Source organism: Battus philenor, unplaced genomic scaffold, assembly GCF_028537555.1.
Source record: "Battus philenor isolate CCGP_79_NKW_IND1 unplaced genomic scaffold, ilBatPhil1.0.hap1 SCAF_3, whole genome shotgun sequence".
Taxonomy (NCBI): Eukaryota; Metazoa; Arthropoda; class Insecta; order Lepidoptera; family Papilionidae; genus Battus; species Battus philenor.
The window spans coordinates 11,479,062-11,506,265 of record NW_027181693.1 but is presented as its reverse complement, the minus strand read 5'-3'; the positions used below and the strand labels follow the sequence as shown (position 1 = coordinate 11,506,265).

At 33.1% G+C, this 27,204-nt stretch overlaps 2 protein-coding genes across 4 annotated transcripts; both read left to right on the top strand.

Annotated features, from left to right (window-relative positions):
* The first annotated feature begins 12 nt into the window (after nucleotides 1-12).
* armi (armitage) lies at nucleotides 13-4,741 on the top strand. The gene is made up of 6 exons (XM_068770132.1): nucleotides 13-131; nucleotides 209-631; nucleotides 1,244-1,647; nucleotides 1,789-1,941; nucleotides 2,076-4,334; nucleotides 4,404-4,741. Exons 2-6 carry the CDS (start codon nucleotides 433-435, stop codon nucleotides 4,737-4,739), a joined length of 3,351 nt encoding a protein of 1,116 aa, XP_068626233.1. The 5' UTR covers nucleotides 13-131; nucleotides 209-432; the 3' UTR covers nucleotides 4,740-4,741.
* Nucleotides 4,742-5,776: 1,035 nt separating this feature from the next.
* Nucleotides 5,777-26,523, top strand: hook (hook microtubule tethering protein). 3 transcript variants are annotated; one of them, XM_068770180.1, is made up of 15 exons: nucleotides 5,777-6,045; nucleotides 6,487-6,639; nucleotides 7,393-7,509; nucleotides 7,676-7,770; nucleotides 10,396-10,518; nucleotides 12,817-13,113; nucleotides 15,763-15,900; nucleotides 16,413-16,526; nucleotides 17,018-17,198; nucleotides 18,448-18,590; nucleotides 20,254-20,398; nucleotides 21,557-21,736; nucleotides 22,778-22,883; nucleotides 23,322-23,567; nucleotides 25,904-26,523. In XM_068770180.1, the coding sequence occupies exons 1-14, from the start codon at nucleotides 5,958-5,960 to the stop codon at nucleotides 23,536-23,538; spliced, it is 2,097 nt and encodes a 698-aa protein (XP_068626281.1). In that variant the 5' UTR covers nucleotides 5,777-5,957; the 3' UTR covers nucleotides 23,539-23,567; nucleotides 25,904-26,523. The 3 variants fall into 3 exon arrangements, with proteins under 3 accessions (XP_068626281.1, XP_068626282.1, XP_068626280.1); XM_068770181.1 differs by lacking the exon at nucleotides 25,904-26,523 and adding an exon at nucleotides 24,269-25,881 and having other exon boundaries at nucleotides 6,496-6,639; XM_068770179.1 differs by lacking the exon at nucleotides 25,904-26,523 and adding an exon at nucleotides 24,269-25,881.
* The last annotated feature ends 681 nt before the right edge of the window (nucleotides 26,524-27,204 follow it).

The window sequence follows — 27,204 nt, the reverse complement described above, 5'->3', positions numbered from 1 at the left end:
TCGGTGTGATATTTGACACAAAACATTTCAATAGTTTTAGTTGAACATTAATTAAGTTGCAGCGCGTTATGTCTACTCCTAACAATATCAATCAGTCTGCTTATTCTCCTTCAGTACCAGAGACTCCTTCCGTACGTTATTTGCAATAAGTAAATTTATTTTATAAATGCCAGATATTCCTGCTTTTAAAATAATGAATATATTTCAGAGTACAACTCAAAACAGGATACAGAACTTCGATCAAATATTATATCAAATGCAATTAAGGAAGACTATAGAGCAATCATTTAAAAGTTCACAGAAAGATTTACATCAGAAGAGAATTCAAGCCATTAGAAAAGAACTCGACTACTTAAAATCAACTGATTGGAAATTTGAATATGACAAAGGATTTTCCCAATAGATTTTAGGACATTTCAATTTATTTTCATCATGTTATCATACCTTACCTCGTGGTTTAAGCACCTATTAAGTAAAGATTCTGATGAAGATTCTGAAGATGATCAAAAAGAAAATTATTTGGTAGAACAACTCATTGATTTAGAATATATAAGCTGCCAGGAAGAAAAAAGTGTCGAAGAAAATGCCACCCCTCAAGTATCCAAAGATATTATTTGTTTTCAAAGAACAGGTATTAAACTTTTTGATATACAAAAGAACATCTAACATGTATGAATGTAAAATTTAAAATAATATATACAAAATAAATAAAAACATATGCACATAAATCACACTTTTATTATTAAAGTAACAGAGATAATATTAACATCAAAATTCATTTTCATAATTTACTATAGACTGTTTTAATGTGTAGTAATTTACTACTTTTTTATGTTTATAATATTAGAACTATCGAACTGAATGACTGAAAAAATAAGATATATTTCTGTACAATGATGATCATGGGAATTTAATATTTATGTATAAGACTTTTTACCACTTCGGTGATTACAAATGTTTATCTTTAATAATACAATTGATCAACATTTTTTATTTTCTTAAAGACTTTATTATGGTGTAGGTATCTATTTTGTGTAACATCAAATAAACATATAAATTACTATTATTTAGTCACTAGACCTTAGCTAATTTCCATGTTTTCCAAGGTATTATCATTTACAATTTTAAAGTAGTGTAGTTTAAAATAATAAATATCAATATTAATCCACATATTAAGATACTGATAATAATCAATAATAGCACATAAATTTTTTATGATTAATAGAAATATTCGACTTTTTAGGGGTGATTACATTTAAAGATAATGACTATGTTTTGATAGATGGGATGTTTTATTTTGATTTATCAACTTCAACCTGTAACTGTAATGTTAATGACCTTGTATTGTATTTGGGCTATAAAAATACAAATGACACTGTAGTAGTTGTCAGAATATTAGAAAACAGAGGCATGTTTTGGGGTGAAGAAGATAGCAGAGAAGAAAAGAATTTTCAAATCATTGACCATGTCCTGATTGGTGAAGTTAGCCACAGAGAAGATAGACATATATACATAAAAGAAAGTGACATAAAGTTTAATTTAGATGATGTTGAAGGAACATTTATACCTATAAAAGGTGATTGGTTGGAACTCAATTGTGAAGTCCAAATGTATGAAAATAAACCATCAGATATCTCCATGAATCAGGTATATAACAATTTTATCTACTTTTATATCAATAACATGTAATCTGAAATATTTTTAGAAAAATTACACAACTAGGACAAAGTTTATTCTATTAAGAAGTCTTATTTTATGTACTAAATTTCTATGCTTTTTTACTTTTAGGTATTAACTGTAACATCCTTTAAACCTCTGAGAAGTAAAATTACAAGTGCATTTATTAACAGTTGGACAGGAACTTTTGGTGTGTGTGACAAATTGATATATTTTGATAACACATGCTTGTTAAATAGATTTGTTCCTCAACTAGGATCAAAGGTAATATTTTTGAAATAATTTGTTTCAAATTAAGATTTAAAGGTATCAATATATTTTATCACTTATAAAATTAATTGGTAATGGAAAACATTTGTAGTCAAAAATTTTAGAATTATATCAGGTTAATTTTTCAGGTAATGGTTGAAGCTATAGAAAGTAATCAAAACCAATGCACATGGAGGGCGATTAAAATAATAGAGATTGATAGTTGCCCTAATGAAATTGTACAATTTTCATCTAAAACTAGAGAGGAAACTTTTGAACTAGAAAAAGAAAAGAAGATTTTAGCTACATATCCTCTGGAATTTGAAAATTTACCTATTAGTCAAAAATCAACAATATCTTTAAATATAACTAACAATAGCAATGAAACATATGTTTTAAATAAATGGATTATGCTTAGTAAAAAAAGAGACTCTCAAATAATAGTAGAGCCAAAGTTATCACATCCTATTATGTTATTTCCTGGAAAAATCATTAACTTTGCTATTACATGTAGTCCCAAATTTCTTGGAAAAACTAGGGAGTGTTTAGTATTACAGTTCAAAAGTTTCCAGATAAAAAGATTTATAGATATTAACGTGGCCATGGACCAATCATTTCCACATGCTGCCTTAAGTAATAATGTTTATTATCACAAATCAGAAAAAGAAAAAATTCAATGTTTAAAAAAAATTAGAGATAATAACCATTCCTTTATACCTGGTGAAAAATCAGTGAAAATGGCAGCATTTGTTGCAGTTAGACTTGGATCATTTCCTGTACCAGAAAAATTATGGAATACTTTGTTAAGTAATAATAAACATGACAAAATTTTTGAAGACATAGAAAATCGCTTTCCATTTCTGACTAAGCAGTGTAATGGATTCAATTACACTGATAAATGGCACACATTATTGTATATGGAAGAAATACAACAGAATATACATATGCGAGCTCATGATAATCCAAAAGTATTTCTTATACGATACCAAGAATACCTATGTGTACAAATAAAAGGATTAGCAGAAAGAAGGCCATCAATAATAAAAGGTGATAGGGCTATTGTAAAAGACTTGTGGTCTGATAATATACCTTGTTATGAGGGATATGTTCACACCATCAAAGGTGATTTAGTTGTAATGAAATTTAATATGCAATTTCACAACATATATAATGGTAGTGATGTTTCAATAGAGTTTCATTTCAGTAGAACTATGTTCAGGCGAATGCACCATGCAATCAACTGTGCTATCAAAAATTTAGGTACAAATGTTCTATTTCCATCACGAATCTTAACGCAAAAACCTCAATTCTCTAATGTAAAATTGGAAACAATAAACTGGTTTAATAAAAATTTGAATTATGATCAGAAAAGTGCAGTTGTAAACATACTTCTTGGAGAAAGTCGGCCTATGCCATACTGTATATTTGGTCCACCTGGTACAGGAAAAACAATAACAGTTATTGAATTGATATTGCAATTATTGACAAAATTACCAGAAAGTCGAATTTTAGTAGCAACACCTTCCAATAGTGCAGCAAATTTAGTGACTGAAAGAATGATTCAGTACAAAAATGATATTAATTGTTCAATTGTAAGGTTAATTGCGAATCATTTGGTTGATTCCGAGAATATACCTGATATGATTAAACCATTTTGTGCTTCATTAGATATCTCTTTGCAAGAATGCTCCAAAGATAAACAGAATATAAGGAATGGTATAAATGTGAACTGCCAGAAAACATTTATTGGAAGACACCGTGTTACAATAGGCACATGTTCTTGTCTTAGTTCTCTAGCACTTATTGGATTACCTAAAGGTCATTTCACACACATCATAATAGATGAAGCTGGACAGACAACTGAACCGGAAATAATGATACCAATGACAATGATTGACAAGAATAATGGCCAAATAATTCTTGCAGGTGATCCTATGCAATTAGGTCCAGTAGTTCTTTCCAGGTATTGTAAAGAGTATGGAATGGATGAATCATACATGTCTAGAATTTTGGAGTGTTATCCTTACCAAAGGGATTATTCTGCCTTTGCAGATGGGTATAATAAAAGACTTGTAACAAAATTAAAACATAATTATAGATCTTTGGAGGAAGTTATATCTTTACCAAGCGAAATGTTTTACGATAATTCTTTGATAGCTAAAATTGATAGGAATCAACATTGGATAACTAAAGCTATGGTTGCCACATGTCAAATTTTCAATTTATTTAATGAAAATGTGGGAGGCATATTTGTACATGGAATTAGAGGAAATAATGTAAGGGCAGAAGATAGTCCATCATGGTACAACCCTCAAGAGGCATCAATGGTTGCATTAACTGTCTGCAAATTATTTAAAAAAGATATGACTGTTGACGATATTGGTATTATTACACCTTACATAGCACAGGTACTTTTTATTTTTTAATTAATTTGCATATTATAATTAACTTATGATATATTTCCTATTTATTTTTAGGTGAAATTCTTGAGGTTATTATTTGAATCCATGGGTTTACCTCAACCAAAAATTGGAAGTGTTGAGGAATTCCAAGGTCAGGAACGGACTATAATACTAATATCACCTGTAAGATCTTCAGAATCGCTACTTTTAGAGGACAATAAAAACTTATTGGGCTTTGTAAAAAGTCCTAAAAGAATGAACGTTGCTATAACACGTGCTCAGGTGTCTGTGATTTTGTTTTGTAATCCACACGTTCTTTGTTTGGATTCCTTATGGAACCGAGTTATCACAAATGCTGTCAAGGAGAATAAGTACATTGGATGTGATTTGCCCGTTTTAAATAAACCTTAAATGATTTTTACGATTTAGTGTTTTTTATCCACACCTATATAACCATTTATTCAATTATTTTAATTAGACACGCAACAGTCAGATATATATTTACAAAAGTTTCATTGATCATTGAACAAATTCAAATATTCCTATTCTAGGCATACATAGCCCTGGCTATAATTATGATAAAATATAACGCAAACCAATAAATAAAACAAACAGAAAGGGTTCTCTAAATAATAATAAAATAGGACGCAAACAATCGAAATAAAATGAAATATTTCGTGTAAAGTAACAGAGTATTTTATAGTTGAGTAAAGTAAACTACATAAATCATAATTACACAATCGCGTGGCGCATGAGTTAAGTTCTGTTGCATTATAACCGTCATTCAAAATCCATCATCTTCAAGAAGACTATTATTGTGGACGTTCGGAACTCGCAGGGTAGAGGGGGCAATAAAATATGGATGTCAAGTGACATCCTCTGTGGTTGGTAGAGGATGTGTAAGTATTGTACAATACAGACCCAAGGACCGATCCTTTTGGCCCACAAGTGAACGATAGGAAGAACTTAATTTAAATAAATAATTATAGAACTATGATGTCTATGTGAAACAGAGACTGTAGCATTAACTCCAGGCTGCTAATATAGCCTGGAGTTAATGCTTTCTGGAGCGGTAGTAATGTTAGCCAACGAACCAAGTTAAGGTACTAACTATTAGGGCGTCCTTTTGTCGGATTTCTAAACACGTATTGAGTGACAGTCAAAGTCGAGGTCCCATGTCGATTGCTCTTGTGTTAGGTCATACCATGGAAAGCCCGCCTAAGCAATCTAAAGGCAGTGTTGAATAACCTGTTTAGAAATGAAATCTGTTTTACGATTATGTAGTTGTTGCAATCCTTCATAAGCCACAATGGTCGAATGCCGATAAACAAATTGCTTAGTATGCCTTTACATGTAAAGACGTCTGAAAGATCATGCCAGGAGAAGTAAAATATACTTTATTTTGTCTATGAACTTTGCTTACTGTCATTGTCAATATTGACAATACTCTCACTATAAATAAATAAGAAAACGTCATACGTACGTTAGTTACGGAAATTACTGATCATTTTCTAGGAACTTTGAATATATCTGCGTTCCGCTTCAGTTGTTTTATATAATGGTAGTTTAAGTTTTAATCACAATTTGAAAGTTTACACGTTATTCGTGTATGAAAGATTTTTTTCAATTATGGAAGTGAATGGAGGAGCTTTATGTGACAATCTAATCAAATGGCTACAGACCCTTAATCTTTCTGCTAAACATGGGAATCCATCAGGTGAGATAAATTTTAAATTATTTATGTGTAATATATACTACTAAGCTTGGATATAGCTTAAGATTTTCTTACATTATATGCAATTGTTTATTGCAACATAACACATGTTATAAGTTGAAATGATTATCATGTTTAGGCATATTTTAAAAGAAGTTTTGACGAACACATTTAGGTTTTCCGTAAATATTAAAAACACTTAAATATCCGAAAGGATAGTTGTCCTCCAGCTGATAATCGCCATACTGTGTTATTTGTTCTTGTTTGGAGATTGGTTTTATTTTGTTAAGATTTTGCAGATAACTTTGTGTCATTTTTTTACTCTTTATGTATCCCCACAGTGGACAATATTACACAAAAGACGTTTTGAGTTATTTAAATATATTTAGACTTTAAATATAGAACAATGTGTTCTGATTAAAATGAATAAATCATTTATTTCAGACCTGTCAGATGGTGTGGCAATTGCTGAAGCTCTCACACAGATAGCACCTGAATATTTTGAACCTACATGGATCTCTAAAATTAAAACAGATGTGGGTCATAATTGGAGATTAAAAGTAAGCAATTTGAAAAAGATACTGGAGGGGGTTGTGGGTATGTATATTAATAAGTTATTGCATAGTTCTTTTAAGATATATAATATTTGTTCTAACTTAATTGTGGGTGAGACAATCCTCATGCTAAGTACTTACTAAGTACTGTAGTCTGACTGGAACCACTGTACTGCTAGTTAGGAGTAGTTTTTCAGTCGATGGATGCCCTCTGCAAAGCATAGGTCTCTTCTGACTACATGTATATAACTGTAAAACTTTGCTATATATGAAACTAAATATTGAGGGTATCAAATTTAAGGTTTTACTAAATATGTCATAAATTATTTAATTTTATTAACCCTTTTTTCTCATTGTGCAATGGCAGGCCTAATAGACATTATCTACCTGTGGTGTAGAATTATTTTTGTACCAAAGTGTATACTTTATGTTATATTTTATCAATTTATTCTTTTTAATATCATTTGAAACTCCTTTATTAAAATTGTATTTTATTATTCTTACTGTAATGTTCCTAAGTTACATTTGTAATATTACTAATAAAGTAATAAATAAATAGGGAACAGTCTTTTCACAAATATATTTCATTGAGATGTTTTTGAAAGACAACCTGTTTAACAATGTTCATAAACAAAAACATAGCTCTCTGTTCCTTAAACTAATAAAAAATAAATAAAACTATAATAAAAGTATAAGCAACATTAAATATACGATAGCAATGTTATACAGCCAGGAATTTTTTTGGAATGATGTGATCTATTTTATTTTATTACATAACAAGTTTAATGTCTTGCAGATTATCATCAAGATATACTCAATCTGAGTTTACAAGAATTTTCCAGACCTGATGTTGTAAATATAGCTGAAAATGCTGATCCTAATGATTTGGGTCGATTGCTACAGTTGGTACTCAGTAAGTTAGTCTGAAAAATTTTTATTTAATCAATTAAAAAAGTATATTTGAAACTATTGGTATGACAATATTACTTTTATAAATACCAAAATTATTTCGGAATGTTATTTAATCATAGATAATCGGTTCCATTTACAAATTTGTAATTTGTATTATTATATCACAGGCTGTGCAGTCAATTGTATTAAAAAGGAAGAATACATCACTCGTATTATGGGGCTCGAATTATCATGTCAACGCTCAATCATGCAAGCAATACAGGTATTAGAATAATTATAAAATTATTTAAGCAATTTTGGTGTAAATTTTATGTCACATCATATACATATGTAATTATTAATAAGTAGATTGTTATAACTGTAAAATTATATACATATCAATCTCTTTTCGTCACATAAGTCATAACAAGAATTATCGCTGTTGCATTTTTTTAGCATGTTTATGTTTATTGAAGTTGTGATAAATAATATAAGGAATATTTTTCGTTAGTTGTAAAGAAAACGCGATTCGAAATGGGACTTTGCTCGCCTTTATAATTTTTTGAGCAAAACTTTGTTTATAATTCATTAAATCTTACGTATCATCATCATTATTATGTAAGCTGATGTACAACCATTGAAAGGCATAAGCCTCACTCATAGATCGCCAAGATAACCAGTCTTGCGCTGCCCCCATCCAGCAACCTCCCGCGATCATAACTATGACGTCGGATCACCCTTGGCTTACTTAAGGCGCGTGTATTGGCTTGTGGTCACCACTAGGAAACATTTCGGCTCCAAAAGTCTTCGGTTGTAGGACGATGTGCCTTGCTCACTGCTACTTCAGGTGAGAAATTCTTTGAGCCACGTCGGGCCCTTCATTCTTCCTCATTTCTCATTCGATCTTGTAGCGAAGCTTGGAGCAAAGCCCTCTTCATGCCTCCCTGGGTGTCCTTGTTGCTTTCGACATGCGTAAACAGAAATCTCCACTAGCTTGAACGCCTGCTTTAATTAAATATACAAATGTGACCAAACTATGAAACAATTCCAACTGAATAAGAACCAATGTGCATAATTTATCAATTATAAAAAATTATTAATATCATTTGAAATGTTCTTGGCGTACAAATATTTAAAATTTAAAAGTATTTAAATGCAAATATCTTTTAAATTAAAGACAAAAACACGTGACGGCCTAGGTCTTTTTTTTACGCAAGGGTTTGAAATCTAAGCAAAAAATATGCAATAAAACCAATTATAAAAATACTGACAGCTAACACTCAAGTGTGTTTGGAGGCAAGCTTATTTGTTATTATTTAACAAGGACGGTTAATTTGATCAAAAAACCTTATAGAATTAGCACTTTAGAATAGTTTTTAAACATTAATTAACACAAAAAATATATTAAACGAAGCACTATTTTTAGTTACAATCAATAGTCAGCGTTTCCAATTTGCTGTCTAATTCCCCACTGTATTTATTAGAGCATATTTATTTATGTGGTAAAAGATATCGCAGGTTACTCTAAAACATTTTTCTTTACTGTTAGACTCGTTTCTTACGATGTGTAATTCCGTACGTAAATACAATTTTAACGACAGTGTTCTTTTAAAAGAATATTACACTAAGATTGACAAGTTTTTATCCATATTTTTCGTTGAAGAAGCTGGATTCCTTCGCTTTCCGAAGTGGTAGTAGTGTTATTTGCCAGGCAATAGCAACCGATCAAGTTGAGGTTCGGCCTTTCCGGGCGCTCTTGTGTCGGCCAAGTCGAAGCCTCTGGTCGTCCCTGGCGTCCGTTGAAGCGATCTAACGGCCTCGAGCTTCGCTACCTTCAAAAGGAGTCTTGAAGGGCGCCTAATCCTCTCTGCACCCTGCTGCATAATTTGCTAATGCCATTTGCGTAGCACTGAAAATTGGGCCCAAAAAAAAAACGGGATCCATTTAGACGATCATTTGTAGGTAGAACACTATTGTGGGCAAATTACTACCGAATCGCTTTAAGTACTCTAGTTGGTTAAGTGTTAACTGTCATTTTAATCGAACTTACTTCGTTGTTTCGTTTATTGGCTTATTTTGTTCCTAGAAGCAAGTTTACGACAAAATTTCGTTTTGTGCTTACTATAAATCTGTATTTCCATCTGAAAGATTTAAAGTCATCTTATACAAGTATCGAAATAACCTTGCAAACTTACAGTAATCATACTCGTAATATTGAAGCCAAAGTGTAACATTTGTAAGTGCAATCATTTTTAATTAAATTCATAACAAAAGACATACGAATAGTCCATACATTTTTATGGAGACTATTTAAAAGGAGAAGCAACCAAAATTATACAAAATTTCGCTAGCGCGTCCTATAAAATGATTTAAAAGTAAAAAAAGTTTAATAAATCGTATTTAATAAGTTTTTGCGAGTTATATAATTCTGGTGTATATGACCAGTATGCAAGACTGAAGAACAAAACGTTTTTATAATTGTCCGAGTGTAAATACGCTACAAAAAAAATCGTTAAGCAAATATCTTACCTAACAGTACTTTCGGTGGAGTACACGCTCGTTACTTGCACTAGAGCTACGTACAATTAAGTTACGCGTCTTTAACGTCCTTGGATCACGAAAAAATGTTGGCGTGATGCACGTTACATACATCAGTTTACATTCGAGTTTCGCGCTAGTTGCACTACTAAATCAAGATAGTGTCTAATTTGCACTGCTGTCGTACGAGACTTGTCGCAATTCTATTTACTCGACTTTTTTCGCTTTCGTCAATTACAACGTTGAATAAGTGAAAATCTTAATTGATTTAATTCGTTATTTTGAGGTGAAATGAGATTATTTGAATTATTTTAAATGTACGGTGAAATATGTGAATTTGTGTATTATAAATTAGACGGATATTTGAAAGGAACTCGAGACGTTGACATTGGGACCGAATCGCGGCAGCTTACACCTGGAGCCGGTGACAACTGAGACCGATGTTGACAAAAGGGAGGCGCTTGCGCAGAAGTGCCATGAACTTGAAAATCAGGTACGTTGTTTTAAACTTCTGTTCTTCTTTTTCAGACACATATTTCTACTTGTTTAATAAAACAACAAACAAACTGAATGTTATTAAGGGGACTGGTAAGTAATGTCGTTTCTGTCGACATATTTTACAGAAATACAAATTGAAAACTTGTATACTATGTGGCAAACGGTTGTTGATAACGAAGGTATGAAGAAAAAGGTATATATTGTTGATTAAACAAACTTGTAAAAACTTGTTAAAATGTAATCGTGTAAATTTTACTTAAAAACACGACATTACTTTCGGGTCCTTCATATGTGCATATATATATATATATATATACTTTTATTAAACTAAGTGACATTTAAGTGCACTTAATTTTAAAAACCATATCATTTGTTACACAATAACCGTTGCAGCAAAGGCTTATTCGTTTCAAATTTCTGCTAAGAGGTTGTACGTTTATCAAAGCAACAAACCTACTTTTCAAAATTAGTAGCTGACACATTTGCAGTTTTAGAATTATAATTTTCACATCAAACATTGTTAATTTTCATTTAAGAAGAACTTTGAGTATCAGGCCTTAGGGATTATTCCGAGCCGGTGGTAGCTTACTTTCGAAATGATTACATTGACCTTTTTATAGAGTAAAAAAATAATGGACGATGCAAAAGTGCGAGTAAATGCAGTAGGTATGAATAAATAATGAATGAAGATATTTTGATTTTGAATTAGTTTGTTCAGATTAGTATATATATTTGACTGTTTGTGTAATTGTTTGCTGGATTCTGACATACTAACTATAAAATCTTACTGTACTATACACAACATATATGGTAAAGAGATATTTCAGTTTAAATAAAAATATGTTAATTTTTTTATCCTATACACAATTTATGATTCCCTACAATTTTGTAAAGAAATGAAAACCTAGGTCGAGGAATTTATTTTAAAAAAGTCCAATCACCTTTGTAGTAGATTAAACTGATTAAGCGGAAAACTGTCATAACGTGATTTTAAGTGTATTTTGTAAATAAATAATCACTCTTTTATTCTTAATTTTTTGAAATAAGGAATTTTTGGAAAATATTTTCAATTTTTTTGCCTGTTATTATGAAATGCCCGTGCACTTAAACGAAACTATGGCATGCTAAAAATTTCAAACAAAATTAGTTAAACAACGCTAGAATTGAGTGTTTGCACACAAGTACGCTTTAGTAGATTGCCAAAAATTGTGGCCAATATAATGGTTGAACGATGTTGTGAAAGGTTTATATGAATGACTTCGCAATTGTTAACGCGCGCCGATTCTGCTTTCTTGAAGGTCGCTTTTATCTGATTTGTTAAGAGTAAATCATATTAATTACGATCGTATTTGTATGACTTACGATTTTGTAGGTTATTTTTGAATAACAATGTGAAGAGATGGGCAGGGTCTTTCTTTGATGGTAAATAACATCGAGCAATGACAGGCTAGCGGCAGAGGGCAGATATTTGCGATCGTAGATCGCTGGTTCAATTACCGAGATACAATATTATGTAATTCACACTTTGTGCATTAATTATATAGGATTGCCACTACTCACAAACAGGTTTCCAGAGAAAAGTTAGCAGCGGTCTTCTTTGCATACCATAAAAAAACCACCAACCCGATGATATATCCTCTCATAGATATCTTGCAGTGGGCACCTATGGGGCTAATGTAAACGCGACGTGGGTAGGTCCCTCACCACGTAGACTACAGGACTTATATATAGTTAGGGTCGCGAAAAGTCGCCGGATGCCGCCGAAGCAAATGATATCACCTGTAGTTGAAAATTCAAAATACTACAGTACCGATTCTGTGGTCGTCGCGCTTTGAGACGCGAAGTGATAAGTTAATACTTACATCCAAGTAAAGTGGTTTCGGTAGGATTATATCAAGTTTTCGCTAACCTCGGAATGTCTGGATATATATACATATTTGTATCCCTATGTTTATGTTAGAATATGAACATACTTGTTATGCTTTCGGAAGAGAAATTTTCCGGATATTCAAGGAATCCTTCCTTTGGCGGGAGGACAGAGTTATGTGGGATTCCTACCCATTACTTTGCGAAGGAGACAGTGGAATATCTCCAACAGGATTTTTTTTTATTATTTCCACAGTCCGTTGCCCTATGCTATTTTTGCCGTTGTATAATAATTTTTGTGCATTGTATAATAGAGCGGAATATTTGTGAGGAAACAAACATACGTAAGGTTTGTGCATAAGTGTAACGCTCGAACAAGTGCTTATAAAATGTTAAAGAAATATACGTAACAATGTCTTAATTTCAGGTGAAAATTCTTCAAGAGGAGAAGATGACGCTTTTGAGCGAGGTTAATCGTTTGACTACTTCGCAAGCGGGCGCAGTGGGTAATGGCACCAGCGAGGAGCAAGACTTGGATGAAGCGGGGGCCTCTTTGGGTCCAGCTCACGCTGGGACTTTACGCTACAGCCATATGCGGGCGCAGCTGGACGCGCTTAAAGATGAGCTGGACAAGCTTGAGTTGCAACGCGATGATCAACGTGCACGAGGGGATCGGCTAGAGCGAGAACTCGCTATGTTGAAGTTGAGAAACGAAGAGTTGCAGGCAAGTCTTCAAAGAACATTTATTTTTTTGAATTTATGGATTTATGTAGCAGTTAAAATAGTGTAAAAGAAAGAAGTGAGTTAGTAAAATTCCTTAGGCGATTAACAGCACAACATTAAACTCAAATTACCCATTTCGGTGCGGTGCTCGTTGGTAACAAAACTGTACCCACTGCCGAGCGTCGACTTTACTCGACGGCCGTAATATAAAAGCGCACGGTCGAGCGTCGACTTTAGTCCACAAACAAGGAATATTAACCTTTCTCTGCAGTTATAGTTTATTATAATTACATTAAGTGAACGTCATGCATATCAGGATGTGTATGGTGTCATATCAATAATAACATTTATCTTAATACTATAAAAAGCTTTGTTTTTCAAATTGTTCAATTATAAAAAAAAACTCAACTCCTAACTAAACACTGAAATAAAAACAAACGCTGTCTTAATTACATTACAATTAATATCAACTTATAATGTAAAACACTCTCAGCAAAAATGTGTTAAAGAAAAACGGGCTCAATGTCGCTGTGTGAAGCAGCGTACGGCAGGTAAGTGCCGGTTGTGCTCATTGACCGAATTGGATAAAGAACTGTGCTACTGAAACCGCTGTACTGCGCCATAGAAGCGTGGACAGGTGGTGGCCGAGGTAAAAAAAAACATAAGTGTCGCCGTCGCGAGAGTTAACAACGGATTGATTGAAGAGAACGGACGATACTCTGCTCCGTCTCTCGGCGTGCATACTTAAGACGTGGAACAGCGGTATCGGTAGCACTACAGTTCTTTATTTTGAAGTTTAAACTGTAATGTTGCGTTACTCATCATACTATTTAAAGAAAGTACATCAATTATGCGTTTTAATAAATTAATTGTCAAATACAAAATTATTTATAACTCTTGATAACAGATCTTGTACGGAACAAGTAAACAAGTGTGAAACGTAAATGTGCAAAACAAAAATTTTAAGCAAAGATACAATAGCACAAAAAACTATATTCGCAAGGCTAACAATCATGTTTATAATTAACATAATCTATTTGCATCTATTTAACATTTAAATTTAAACTAGAGTTATTTAAATACACCTAAAAATAAGTTTAAAAAAACTTGAATATTTTTTTCTGGATCATTTGAATTACGTGTTTTCGAAAAACTGATCTTATTGAACATTAAAATTTTCATTATAAATGCGATTAAAAATAGGAAAAGAATCAACAAGCCGTGAGACACTATAAACTTATTATTGGACATCGTGAAAGTTAAAATTATACTGTATTATGTAATTGTAGGAGAGGTGGGTTAGGTATAAGTAATTAAAACGTACACCTGTTTCCTCAATTACAAAGTAATATTAACTAACAATTTAATAAGGATATTATGTAACAGTAATCTTTCCAAATAGCTGCTCCTTTTTCAAACACTTATAGTTTATAACAATATTTACTTCTATATAATTGTCTAAGTGATTATTTGTTAGCTTGTTTAACACAGCAAGGAATACTTTTGGAATTCAGAAAGTTGATTTTTTTTTGTTTATCAGAGACGCTTAGCTGTTATTGTAAAAAAATCATAAAATGAGAATAAATGAATACGTTCATTTTATAGAAAATATCACATGTGGAACAGTAACAGTTGTTAAACGCTGTATTAAAGTTAATTAACGTAAAAAATATTGCGCATCTTCTGTCTGTTCCTAGTTGTAGATCACATAAGCACCGTATTAATGACAAGTGACCAACCCAAAGTTCCATCGTGTGGATCCCTGAGTTTAGTCACTGAAGCGTCCGCCGAAACCAATTAACCTTGGTGTTTATTCCGGTAAAATAGTAGTATATACCGATCCGAGCCGAGGCTCACCCGGGAACCTTTGAGCTTCACAACCTTAAAAGCAGTCTTAGGCTAGGCGCCATCTTTGCGTGCCGTATCGTACCCACGAAGTCTGCAAATGCCACCTGCACAGTAAGCGGAACAAGTCAACTACAACGCTTTCCAAACTAAAACAAATAAATAAATAATAAATATTAAATTATTAGTATTTTATATGAAATTGGAGAGATTTTAAATTTTATTTTAAAAATAGTAAATCTATTGTATATTTAACACTTGTGGTCCTTGTGTCACGGTTTAAAGTTTTAACCATAAGTTTTAAACTTACAAAACTACGCACAGATTTGTTTTAAATGGAACACCTTTAATATGACCATCACATTTCATAATAATCAGCATTAATTCCATTTTTTCTTATGTATTCGTAAGTATGATAGACCAGCAGTAGAGGACTGAGACCTGCGATCGTAGGTCGCGGGTTTGATTTTCCGGATATAATCTTATATAATTCACTTTTTGTGCACAAATTATATAAGATTGCCACCGCTTATAAACAAGTTTTCAGAGGATGGGCGGCAGTGTCCTTTGAGTACTGTAATACCGTATTGCGATCGCAGAAACCTTCTGCCAAGCGTCGCGGTTATAGTATATCCCCCCTAGATATCTTTTGAGAAAGGCCTTACGGCTTGCAATGGGCGACTATAGCTTCGAAACTACGACTACGACGATTCGTAACTGTACTGACAAGAATTGATGTTTCTTAACTAATTTATTATCAAATGTTCTTATGTTAATTGTTTTTATTTATTATTTAAATATATAGATTGCCGCTTCAGAGAATGTAGCTCTGAAGGATGAAGTGGATGCTCTGCGTGAAACTGCGGCCAAGGCAGCTGCGCTGGAGGCTGCTGTGTCTTCATATAAGAAGAGAATGGAAGAGCACGTTGATTTAAGGAGACAGGTTAGAATTTTTTATTTTTTTTTCTTAATTTTTATATGGTTTTATTCCCATTTAACAAAAACAATAATTATAAATATTCCTGCGGTTTACAGGACACAATAATATAACTATGGAAAGGCTAGATAAATACTAAATGCTCATAGTGAGTTACCTTGTCGAGGATTGGCATACTGGCCACATAACCTTCTGGATCTGGAATTGTTACCACTAACCGACAACTACTGGATATAGGTCTTCCCCACAGATTTCTAATAAGACGGTCTGGAACCGGGCTACAATCAGCGTCATCCGACGTCGTCATCTATCGTCTCTTGGGTCTTACTCGAGAATCTTAAGAGCGCGCTATGTAACCTGTTCACTGCCACTTTAACTTCGGTTATATTCGTTTGTCGACGAATTTCCTCACTCGTGAATCTATCTCCATGGTTGGTTGTTTCCCAATGAGGCCTGAAGTGAGAGACCAACTTTTCTGTGACGTAAGTCATCACTGATAGTAAATAATATTTGCACAGGTGAAACTATTGGAGCGCGCTAACATGGAGCACGTGCAGCGAGCGATAAAGCAAGAGCAAGCGGCCACCCGCGCCAACGCTGTCCGCGCGCAACTGGACATCTACAAGAAACAAGTTAGTATTGAAAGTTCCATTCAGAAGTCTCTACGTTTTACTTCGTTACAGTTCACGTGTTGATTATTACTCAGTTCAATATTTTCACCACAATGAGTAGATATCTATCTACCATAACCGGAGTATCACGCCTTCTGGCTGACTGACAATACTCCTCGTATTGAGCGCTCTGTTCCGTCAGTCCGCCATCAACACGCGACGGCGGCGCTCAAGCAATCATTTTTTCCTTAGCTCCTACCTCGTCGTTCTTTCCTACGGCGATCAGAGATATACCATTTTCGTTCGTTAAAGGAATGATTAGAAACATCATGGATGACATTGGCCATAAGTATTTTAACGCCTAGTATTTCTTTCCAATATGGATTGATGGGAAAATCTCAAGACTAAAAAAGCCTAAATGGTCACATTGGTCTTTTCTGTATGAAGCAATAAGCTGGACTTTTCATACTCCAATTAAAAAATGAGAAATTTAATGTGGAACATAATTACAGGTGACGGATTTGAATGAGAAATTGGACGCAGAGATAACGAAAGCGGACAAGTTGGAGATTGAGAACAAGAAGCTCAGCAGCCGGGCAGCGTCACTGCAGCGCGAGCGCGACGCGCTGCTGCAGGAGCGCGCCACGCTGCGCGAGACTGTCGACGAGCTGCGATGCTCCACCGTCTCACCCGGTAACTTAATTCTTTTTGTAAATAAAAATGTGACTAAAACAATTTGTTAACTATTATCCATTGTCTGTTATGACATATAAAATATTGATTTTAATTAGCAATGAAAACTAATCCTTATTAACCAAATCTATCCCATAGTTGTTGTTAGTTGAAATTTATATATATATATATATATATGTGTGTGTGTGTGTGTGTGTGTGTGTGTGTGTGTGTGTGTGTGTGTGTGTGTGTGTGTGTGTATATGTCACGCCTTTTGAACCTCAACCGAAATGGAGAGACCTTTTTATTAAATTTTGATTTTACCTTTGAATAAATTGAATATTTACATACGGTGAAATATTATTTTATACACAACCTATTACGTGTTGGAATTGAAATTTAAAATATTTTTATTCAAGTGGCCATTTACACGCATTTATGAATCGTCGCTTATTTTAACATTACACGTAGTAAGCTGCCATCGGATCGGAATGCTTACCCGTTGATAAGAGCGGGCCAAAAACACGATAGTTGCTCTTTATATAAAATCAAACAATGTTTGATGATACATTAATAACCATGTATATGAATCAACAAATTAAGTTGCTTACGTTTTGATTAACTAAAAAATCTTGTATGTTATTATAAGATATATTTAATGTTATACTATTAATTTAAGATTTAAAACTGAGAAAAGCAGGTCTTGGATAACGTCTAGTAACGCACTACCACGCGAAATAATAATATTTAGCCTATTCTCCTCTCTTTTCGCTTCACCCATGCCTAAGGCGGTACAGTTCTTTCGGTAGAACTATAAATTTTAAAAACTAAAAAATTTTAAAACAAAAACTACTTTTTATGATAGCAGCAAACAAAACATAGTGAAAATGGTTTTATTTAACAAAATTATATTATGTAACAAAATTATATATCAACATATATTACATGTTTAAGTGACATAGTCTAACAAAAAAATAAAATGTATGTTAGATTCAATTTATTTAAGTTTTTAATAATAAACAAATATTTACGTACACTGCAAGTGATAATAACGGGATTATTTTGTCATTGCTGTGCTCTATAGTGCACAATACTTTTGGTTTTAATTACATTCTATCATGTTTTTTTAATGTAGTCAAATATTTAACAGATCGATGGCAGGTATTTTAATATACTCAGTGTAATGTAATTTACAAATTTACATTTTTATTTATTCCCAAAAACCTTACCTCCTATTTCAATGTAATGTAAATGTTTAATTATATTATAGCTTCATCGCAAAGTGTGAGCGAGGATAACGTGTCTAAAGAGATGCTACCGACGGACTTGGAGGAACGATTGATGCGACTGGAGTATGAGAATAAACTATTGCGACAAAACCAGGGAGCTCAGGCCGATCAAGCTTCAGTGCAGGTATTGACATTTTGAGATCATTCGTTATAACTATTGTAATAACGTTTTTTTGTCATTTATTTCACTGCTGCCCAAGTGGCATTTACAGATTCTGCAAGTGCGAGAGGGCAGAGCACAGAAGACTCTTAGTCCTTTAGTCCTTTTTAAGGTAGTAGAGTTCCCTGGGGAGCTTCTACTCAGGCCACTATATAGTACTATTTGATTGGATTGAAGAGAGATTGAGAAGCTGTCTAGCTCTTAGTTCGGTTAAGCGGACTTTTCATATGATGAAGTTTCTTATTATATTCAGATGTTCATGGAAATTTATGCGCTAGAGAAACGATGTCAAAATTGCTCATATTACATGAGATTATGACAATCCTTTATAACAGAAAAGAAATAACAAGAAAACTAGTTTGTAATTTTTTTTATACGTGATTGTTTTTTATACATATTATTGTAAAGCAGGGAAGTTTCTATGTCCCCCAAATAGGGCAGAGGGCGTCTGTAATACGCCGCCATTCGAGTTGGTCTTTAACCTCGTACTTTAACTCGGTCAACTTGCCTATTTAAACAGCCTCTGTTATTGTTGTTTGCCGCCAGGCCTGCTTATAACGACCACAACTTTGCTTTCCTTGGAGATTCTAATGTAGGGCTAGTCTCGGTATTTGTTGAAGATCTCTATTAGTTTTTTTTGGCTCCGGCTATTGGGAACTTCTCCTACCCCTACCTGATTTTTGGGAAGGGTCATTAGTTCGAGTTTTTTGCGCTTATCTATTGTGCCTGTTAAGATCTTTCTTTTCTTCTACTTACATTCTACAATTCCTCTACCTATTTTTTATCAATTATTCCATTCGTTTATTGCCATTCTTTTTTCACCTCGACTCTCAATCATTACTGATACTTTCATTTTATTCAATTATTAACTTATTTTAGGTCTTTTTAGGTTATATATATAATATATATATATATATATATATATATATATATATATATATATATATATATATAACATTTATATAACATTATATATATAACATTTTATCAGTCTATATTTTTCTACTATATATGTATTATTTTCATTCTTTTTTTTCATTCCAGGTCCCTACTAATTTTTTTATGGCCTCTTATTAGGAACATGTCGTATTCTCTATCTTGTTGTAGAGCAGGGTTTGATATTCTATAATGATTTTTCTACTTTCTTATCTTTTTATTTCTGTACTCTTCTATCATTCTTCGTATCTTTCCTCTTCACTCATTCAACAATTTACTTTCATTCTTTTTCATTTCACTCATCGCCTCACTTTCGTCTCGTTCCTCAAATCATCGCAGATCTGGGTTTTATCACATTTTTTTACTTTAATTTATATTGTGCTATTTTTCATTCTTATTTATTGTATTAATTCATTAATAATTATCACAATTTATCACAGTTTCCAATTTTGATTTTATTTACCAAACATTATTTCAGGTTTTTATTATTTCTTCCTGTTTTTTTTTTAATTCTAGTCTTATTTTTCCTTTGTAAACCTCCTGTTTATTTGGTTGCTTACCCGACTTGTATCAGTTTGTATTTCGTTTATTGCCTTCTGGTCTACTGGTTAGAGCGTGTGCCCTATATCTGTGATCGATCGGGGCCTCGTTACATTTAGAGAAGATGTAAATAGTTGTATGCGTTCGGCAGGCATTATTGGAGGACTATGCGGCCCGGCTAGAGAAGCAGCGAGCAGTGAACCGCGAGGCGAATAAGCGCATCATGCAGTTGGAGGCAACGCTGGAACAGCCGCATCCTCGACTCGCCTCCACCATGGAGGATAACCAGCGAAAATGTATGTACCAATTTTATAGTAAAATAAAAAATTATATCTTTAACTTACTAATTAACAATATTTGTTGCATACACTCTTAGGAACTTGTTTGTACGATTGTACGTATATGCAGCAATGTTGTGAGAGAAAGACAACGTTAAGGATATATATTATCCATGGTAGAGGCAAATAGCTGAAGACCAAAAAGAAGTCCAGTATTGCGATGGTTAGTTCAGGCGAGGGTACCGCAGCGCGAAGTGCCTCGTAGAAGAAAATGCGACGGGAGATCTTGATTTGACAGCTTTGCATACGACTAAGATGAGCGTGCGTAATGTAAATAGCTATATAATTTTGACAAGTATATACGCCGCGTTCTGATTTGGTTTTAGCCAAGGCCTCAAGATAACAAATTCTACAATCATCTTTTTAGGCTATGTTACGTCTCATGATGTTAGGGTATGCAGAAAAAAGACAGCGCTGTAAAGAGACTTGTCGAAGTTAAGGGCTCTAACTCCAGAGATCGCCCAGCTTTCTGATGGTCAGGTCATGTGAGGGAATCAGAAAGGATATTATGGCGACAATTTTTGTCAAAGGCCGAGAAATGAAAGTATTATTCTCCGAAGGGCAAACGATTAACAATAAGACATGGTGTCAAGTGCAACGCGGACTTGACTTGATCACCGCATTGAGTATCTACGCGCTCTTTTACTGTTTATTTTTTTACCATCAAGTTCTCCAAGTTGTCGCTTGTCTTCCTGTTTATTATCATCATAATCATTCCAGCTGTAGGACGTTCACTGCTGAACATGGGACTCCTCCATAGAATTCCAACGGAATCTGTAGGACTTGCTGAATCCAGAATGAAGATTCTGCATTCAGCAAGTCCTCAGACGTCAACAAAGTCCTGTGCCCACCTGATGAGTGGTCTCTTCTCTTACGCATCTATGTGGCCTGCTCACTGCCACTTTAACTTGCAAATCTGCTAAGCTACGTCGGTTAATTGCGTTCATCCACGGATCTCATACCTAGTTCTATCTTGTAGAGAAATACCGTGCAAAGCTATAATGTCGGAGCTTCTTTCCATGGCTTATTGAGCTACTGTAACCTTGTAAATGAGGATTTCATTAAAAAAATACTTGATGTAAAACTGAATTTAATGCCTGTTTATTATAATGTTAGCGCTACAAGTGGAAGAGCTTCAGACTGCGTTAGCAGAGGAGAAGCGGCGTGTGAGCAAGTTGCAGGAGACGTTGTCGGCGCGGGAGGCCGAAGTGCTGGCCCTCGAGGACAAGTACAAGAAGTGTGTGGAGAAGGCCAAGGAGGTCATCAAGTCGCTCGATCCGAAGACTATCACGACTGGTATATCTCTCATACATTATACAACTATATTTGTTTTCGATATGAGTAAATTTGGAGTTAAGTATTTAGTTATATATTTCACCTTATATGTTTGACCCAGCGAGCAAAAAAATGATATGATTAGAGCTTCCCTGCGAGATAGAATCAAATGAGTAGATTCGCAGAAGAACTAAGGTTACCGACATAGCTCGAATGTTTTCTCGTCTGAAGTGACAGTGGGCCTAGTGGTCTCCCACTAGATTAACTAACAATATAATTAAGATCGCGGAAATTCCCCGAATGCGGGCAGCGGAGGAACGGCCATCAGATGCAATGGGCATCTATTGGCTCATATGGTGATGATAATGATGTACTTGATCTCTGCATATAATGACTACCTCTGCATGCCCGAACTCCATGAATTAATGAGAGAAAGAGGCGAGTGTTCCTTAAAATTAAAAATGTTTTGAATATATTGTCAGGGTTTTACATTTAGGCACAAAAGGGTAAAATTTCTTTCAACATAGATCCATGTTTTAACCATAAAAAAGTTATATATCATTTACTGCCACTGTAACTGTTCAAAGATTTTTTAATCGAGAACAAAATAGTCACAACAAGCAAGTAAACAAGTAAAAAGTGTTCAAAATTTTGAAAGTGTTTAAAATTTCAAAATTCTAGTTGGTCATATAATATAACTTCTAATTATTCTTTTGAATCTGAAACCAGATGCCCTAAGGTGCACCCACTCACCACTCAGAGCGGCAACAGGCCATGTTGGTTCCTCGTAGCTTATTCGTGGGTGAGCAGGTTACTGATCCAATAACCAGGCAATACATGCTGTCAATCAATTAAAAATGTTTCAAAAAATAACCGCAACATTTATGCCATCTTAGTCTTTTACTCATGACTGAGGGCTGTGGCCCATTGGTCTGCCTTTTGAAGTTATTTTGAAGGTCTTCAGGCCACTAAGGCCTTAACAATATCATTAAAATTTCTCCAATGAGATTGTATTGATTAACGGCACGTTTTACTTTGTTAAAACTTGGTATTATCCTATAGGTCAGCAGTCGTTGTCAGTTATAACTTTGGGCTACTCGCGCGCAGGCACCAACAGTTCGGCCACAACACGCCAAGAGACACCGCCCGCTAATAACAACCGACACGAGTGAGTACAATTTTTTCCTTCATACGTACGTTCATTTTACAGCTGACATTTTATCAAACTCGTTAAACGAAATTTAGTACAGATTTTGTAATAATAAAACGTGTCAGAAAAAGATATTAAGAGTTTGATGGAAACTTTATAGCTAAGAGAGTTTATCCATCTCTATTTTATAATAATAAACTGCTTGTACGGACGTTTTTATATTTTATTTTAAGTTAATTATAACTGTTGTGTTTCTATGGCGTATTACCATCTCGATTGTACTCACTTTTTTATTTCTACATACTTTGAAGTGGATAATTTGATTTTATTTTGTATTGTTTGTTATCGTGTCTTCACCCACAACAGGCTACGTCAGAGAATGTCTTTATACCCGGAGGTCTTCTTTGTGTCGGGTATTTGGGCAATGGTCACAGTGTATTTATTAAAAAATTATAGGTGGAGTGGAAGCGGTAGTGGGAGTGAGGAGGTTTGTTCCACTAACAACGAGCAGCGCCTGCTCGCATCGGCCTGGTACCAACTGAGCATGAGAAGTCACCGGGAGGCCGTGGAGCAGCGGTTCGCGATGCTAGCCGAGGGACATTCATTCCTTGCGCGGCAGAGACGCCAGAAGACGCGGCCTGGTGTAACCGCTACCTCCACCCCCGCGCCTTGACAAACCCCGCTGGAACACGCTTTCACAAGGTAGTAATTAACTCCATGCCGTTCATATGTCCAATCCACATTGGACATATGAACGACATGGTGTGGGTGCTTATATAAATAAATTAATTAAATATCGGTTAAATCACGCGATGTTTCGACTTTCTTATTTACTATTTTTTCTGAAGTTGTATTTATTTACTTATATAGATATGTATGTATATAGATATGTATGTATGTATGTATTTATTTACATATCTATATATGTAAATAAATACAACTTTTTATCTCTTTATTTTAATTTTTTAGATACTTAGTGTAATTAAAAGAAAAACCACCTACTAGCATTAAAGGAATGATGGAATGGAGTGATTGATATTCCTCCCTGCGCGTATCTAAAGCGCGGTACAGCAGTTTCGGTAACATTATCTTCATAGTGTTCATCACGTTAGTTAATAAGTGCAAAGTATGTGCCTCCCTAAAACATCGCTACGATGACCAGTCTTGAGGTGTCCGCTCCCAGAGACTGCCGTTTATTTAACTATGTCGTCGGGAGCATTATAGGACCTCGAAAAATATAAGCGCTGAAGAAATAAGTGGCTTACAAATTATTATTCAGCAACAATCAAAACATACCGAGCAAATTTCTTTTTTCTTTCTTCCAAATTTGCTTTGCAAAGTAAAGACTTTGTACAATAAAAAAGTAACAAACACCTATTGAATTTTTTTAATTGTTGTTTCAGTTTATTTCCCATGGGCTGCATCGTAACCGGTTTTAAGTTAGATAATTCAACATTAATAAGGAAAAAAATCTTACTTAGCATATAGTAAACGTGTGTGAATGTCAGTGTAATTGTAAAATTTGATCGATTGAAAATAAACACCCTATGTCTTTTATTATCGGAAATAGCGATATGTTTACAATATTCACATAATATTACCTTCATGTTCTACAGGTATCAAAATTAATTCAACTAAATATGTTGGTTTTGTGTGAGTGTACAACTTTAGGGTCAGCAAAGTAACAGAGTAATATATTTTTAATAAATATCAGTAATCTTTGTAAGACATTATGACATATGCGATGTACTTAGTCTATCCATAAATATGGTTATAATTGGTAAAATCTTATTGTTTTCTATTACATAAACCATTTATTAATGATGAATAATGTGTGTTAATTTATTAATGATATATTAACATTTAAACTATATGTACCTCATTCAGAATTATTTTCATTGCATAACACAGTTCTCTTAAGGTTTAGATCAGTTTTTAATTACTATTATGACTTTATATTACTGTTTTAGGAACTCAATATTATTATGGCGTTTAGAGCCATGCCATTCTTTTCCATATTCAAATTTCAATTACACAAGTACCGCTTTACTTATTTGTAATCGTCAATTATTTTACTATTATGAGTAGTATATTTAAACTGCCGCATAAATAATATGTTATTAATATATATTAAAAAGCAACGGATCACGCCTGGATGGACCGGGATTTATGATTCGATATTGACACATGACAATGTTACCTTTACAAAACCTTTTCTGTGTTAGGCTATTACAGCAATTCGGTTCTCTTTATTATCCCAATTTAAAATTGTAAAAATATTTAAAACCAACTGGCACGAGAATAAGAAAACAATGTAAATATGTCATAAAAGAATGACAGGTTCCTAATTGAAATGTAATATGATTTTTTTTTAAAGTAACATTATTTATGGCCGGACTAAGTATAAATTAATAAAGTTCATCAAATTGCCTTAATTAATGCCTCCTCTAATAATAAAAAGTATAATAATATATATGTAATTGGAAACGATGATTGTATTCCGACAGATCAAAGTATTATTGTATTAAATGTAATAATTATAAATGGTGACTAATCTTAATGTGTAAATATTTATGTGTCAATGGGTTCTACTTCGGAGTGATGTCCTTTTTTATTATTATTCAGTTTCTATATAATTTATAGATTTTATAAAAGACAAGCTCGCACGTTAATTTTTATAATTTGTTATTTGTGTGTATAAGATTTAATATTTACTATATTTCCTCATGCTCAAACTTATATTTGTCTATGTGTGGGCACAGGTATGTAATTCTTTAAATTTTAGGTTTTGGGCAATGGTAAAACTTGACAAATGCCGAGTACTATACGATGTATTTTTTAACAAAAAAACTGCATTATATAGTAAAAGAAAGATATTGTTCATAAAAGTTTTTTAAAATTATATAAATATTTTTTTAATGTTTTATCATCACATTTTAAAACGTAATTATAGATATATATTGTTATAAGCAGACAATTTGTGTTATTCATAAACCTTTTTATAATTTTTTATTAATTGATCATCATCCTTGTTTCAGATGTAGGATATAGACAACTGGAGAAAAGCTTATAGTAGTTGATTGAAGCTGTGTTTAATTATTAGAAATTATTTAATTTTTAAAGAAATTATATAAAAGAATCTATGTCTTGATCATGGATGTGAATAATTTGTTTGCATTTACATTGGGAGTTTAAATATGGTAATGATGTACGGTGTTACTTTGTATTCTTTTTGCGTCAAACTAAGCAGAATAATCAGACTTTGCCAGTGACCATGACGGCATGTAATTACCTTTTGATTTTCTATATCCACTATCCAAAGGTCAGCAGAATCATTCATTGTAGCAAGTCATTTTTTGTTAGGATATTATCGCAGCATTCTATGCAATAATAACAGATTCATTTAAATTACACTTCAAATATGGAATGTGCTTTTTTATTATCAAGTATTCAACAACGATTATTTTAAAATAATGAGTCTTTGAATTAATAAAGTACTTGCTTTTCTTGATTTTATACAATCTACGCTTACTTCGAATAATCCGATAACCGAAAAATTGTAATTGTTCAGAAAAATAAAAAGTAACTAATTTAGAATTAGGGATCATAATGCATCAGATCAATTGTTTCCAGAATTTTTCAATGGTTTTTTATGAAGACGAATATGGTATTTATTCAATGACAATGCGATTTAACTTTTCTAATAAATTTATTGTTTTTTTTTTTAAATATTAGGACAGTATTTTTTTGTAGCGAATAAAATGTATTTCTTATCTATAAACAATTATGATAATATATTATAGTTCGATCATTTCTTTGTAACGAAACTAAATAGATATATTACTAATACAAGAAATCAAGTATTTGTCGGTAAAAACGCCACAAGAGAAGGTATGGCCATATATTTTTGTTTTCAACTTGAGACACTAAAATATAAAATGAACGAAAGTTTTTTGATATTGCTTACAACAAATTTGTACAAAGATATTACTTTGAATGGATTCTTTAGTAAACACCACTAGAAATTTTTGATAGTGATGATGATGTAATACATCGTATATAATAAACTTTTTACCGGGATAACATTGTAATAACCCTTTCAGTTCAATAGTTATCCAATTATTGTTTTGCAATTAAGATTTGTTTTTGTAAAAATTTTGAATACCTTGTCCCTTTCAGTTCAATAGTTATCCAATTATTGTTTTGTAATTAAGATTTGTATTTGTAAAAATTGAGTATACCTTGTCATAGATTAAACAGATATAATTAGATTAAATAGTTGTCTTCGTAAATAAATTTAAAGGAAAACTCGAAACAATACGACCTATAGATGCAAAAA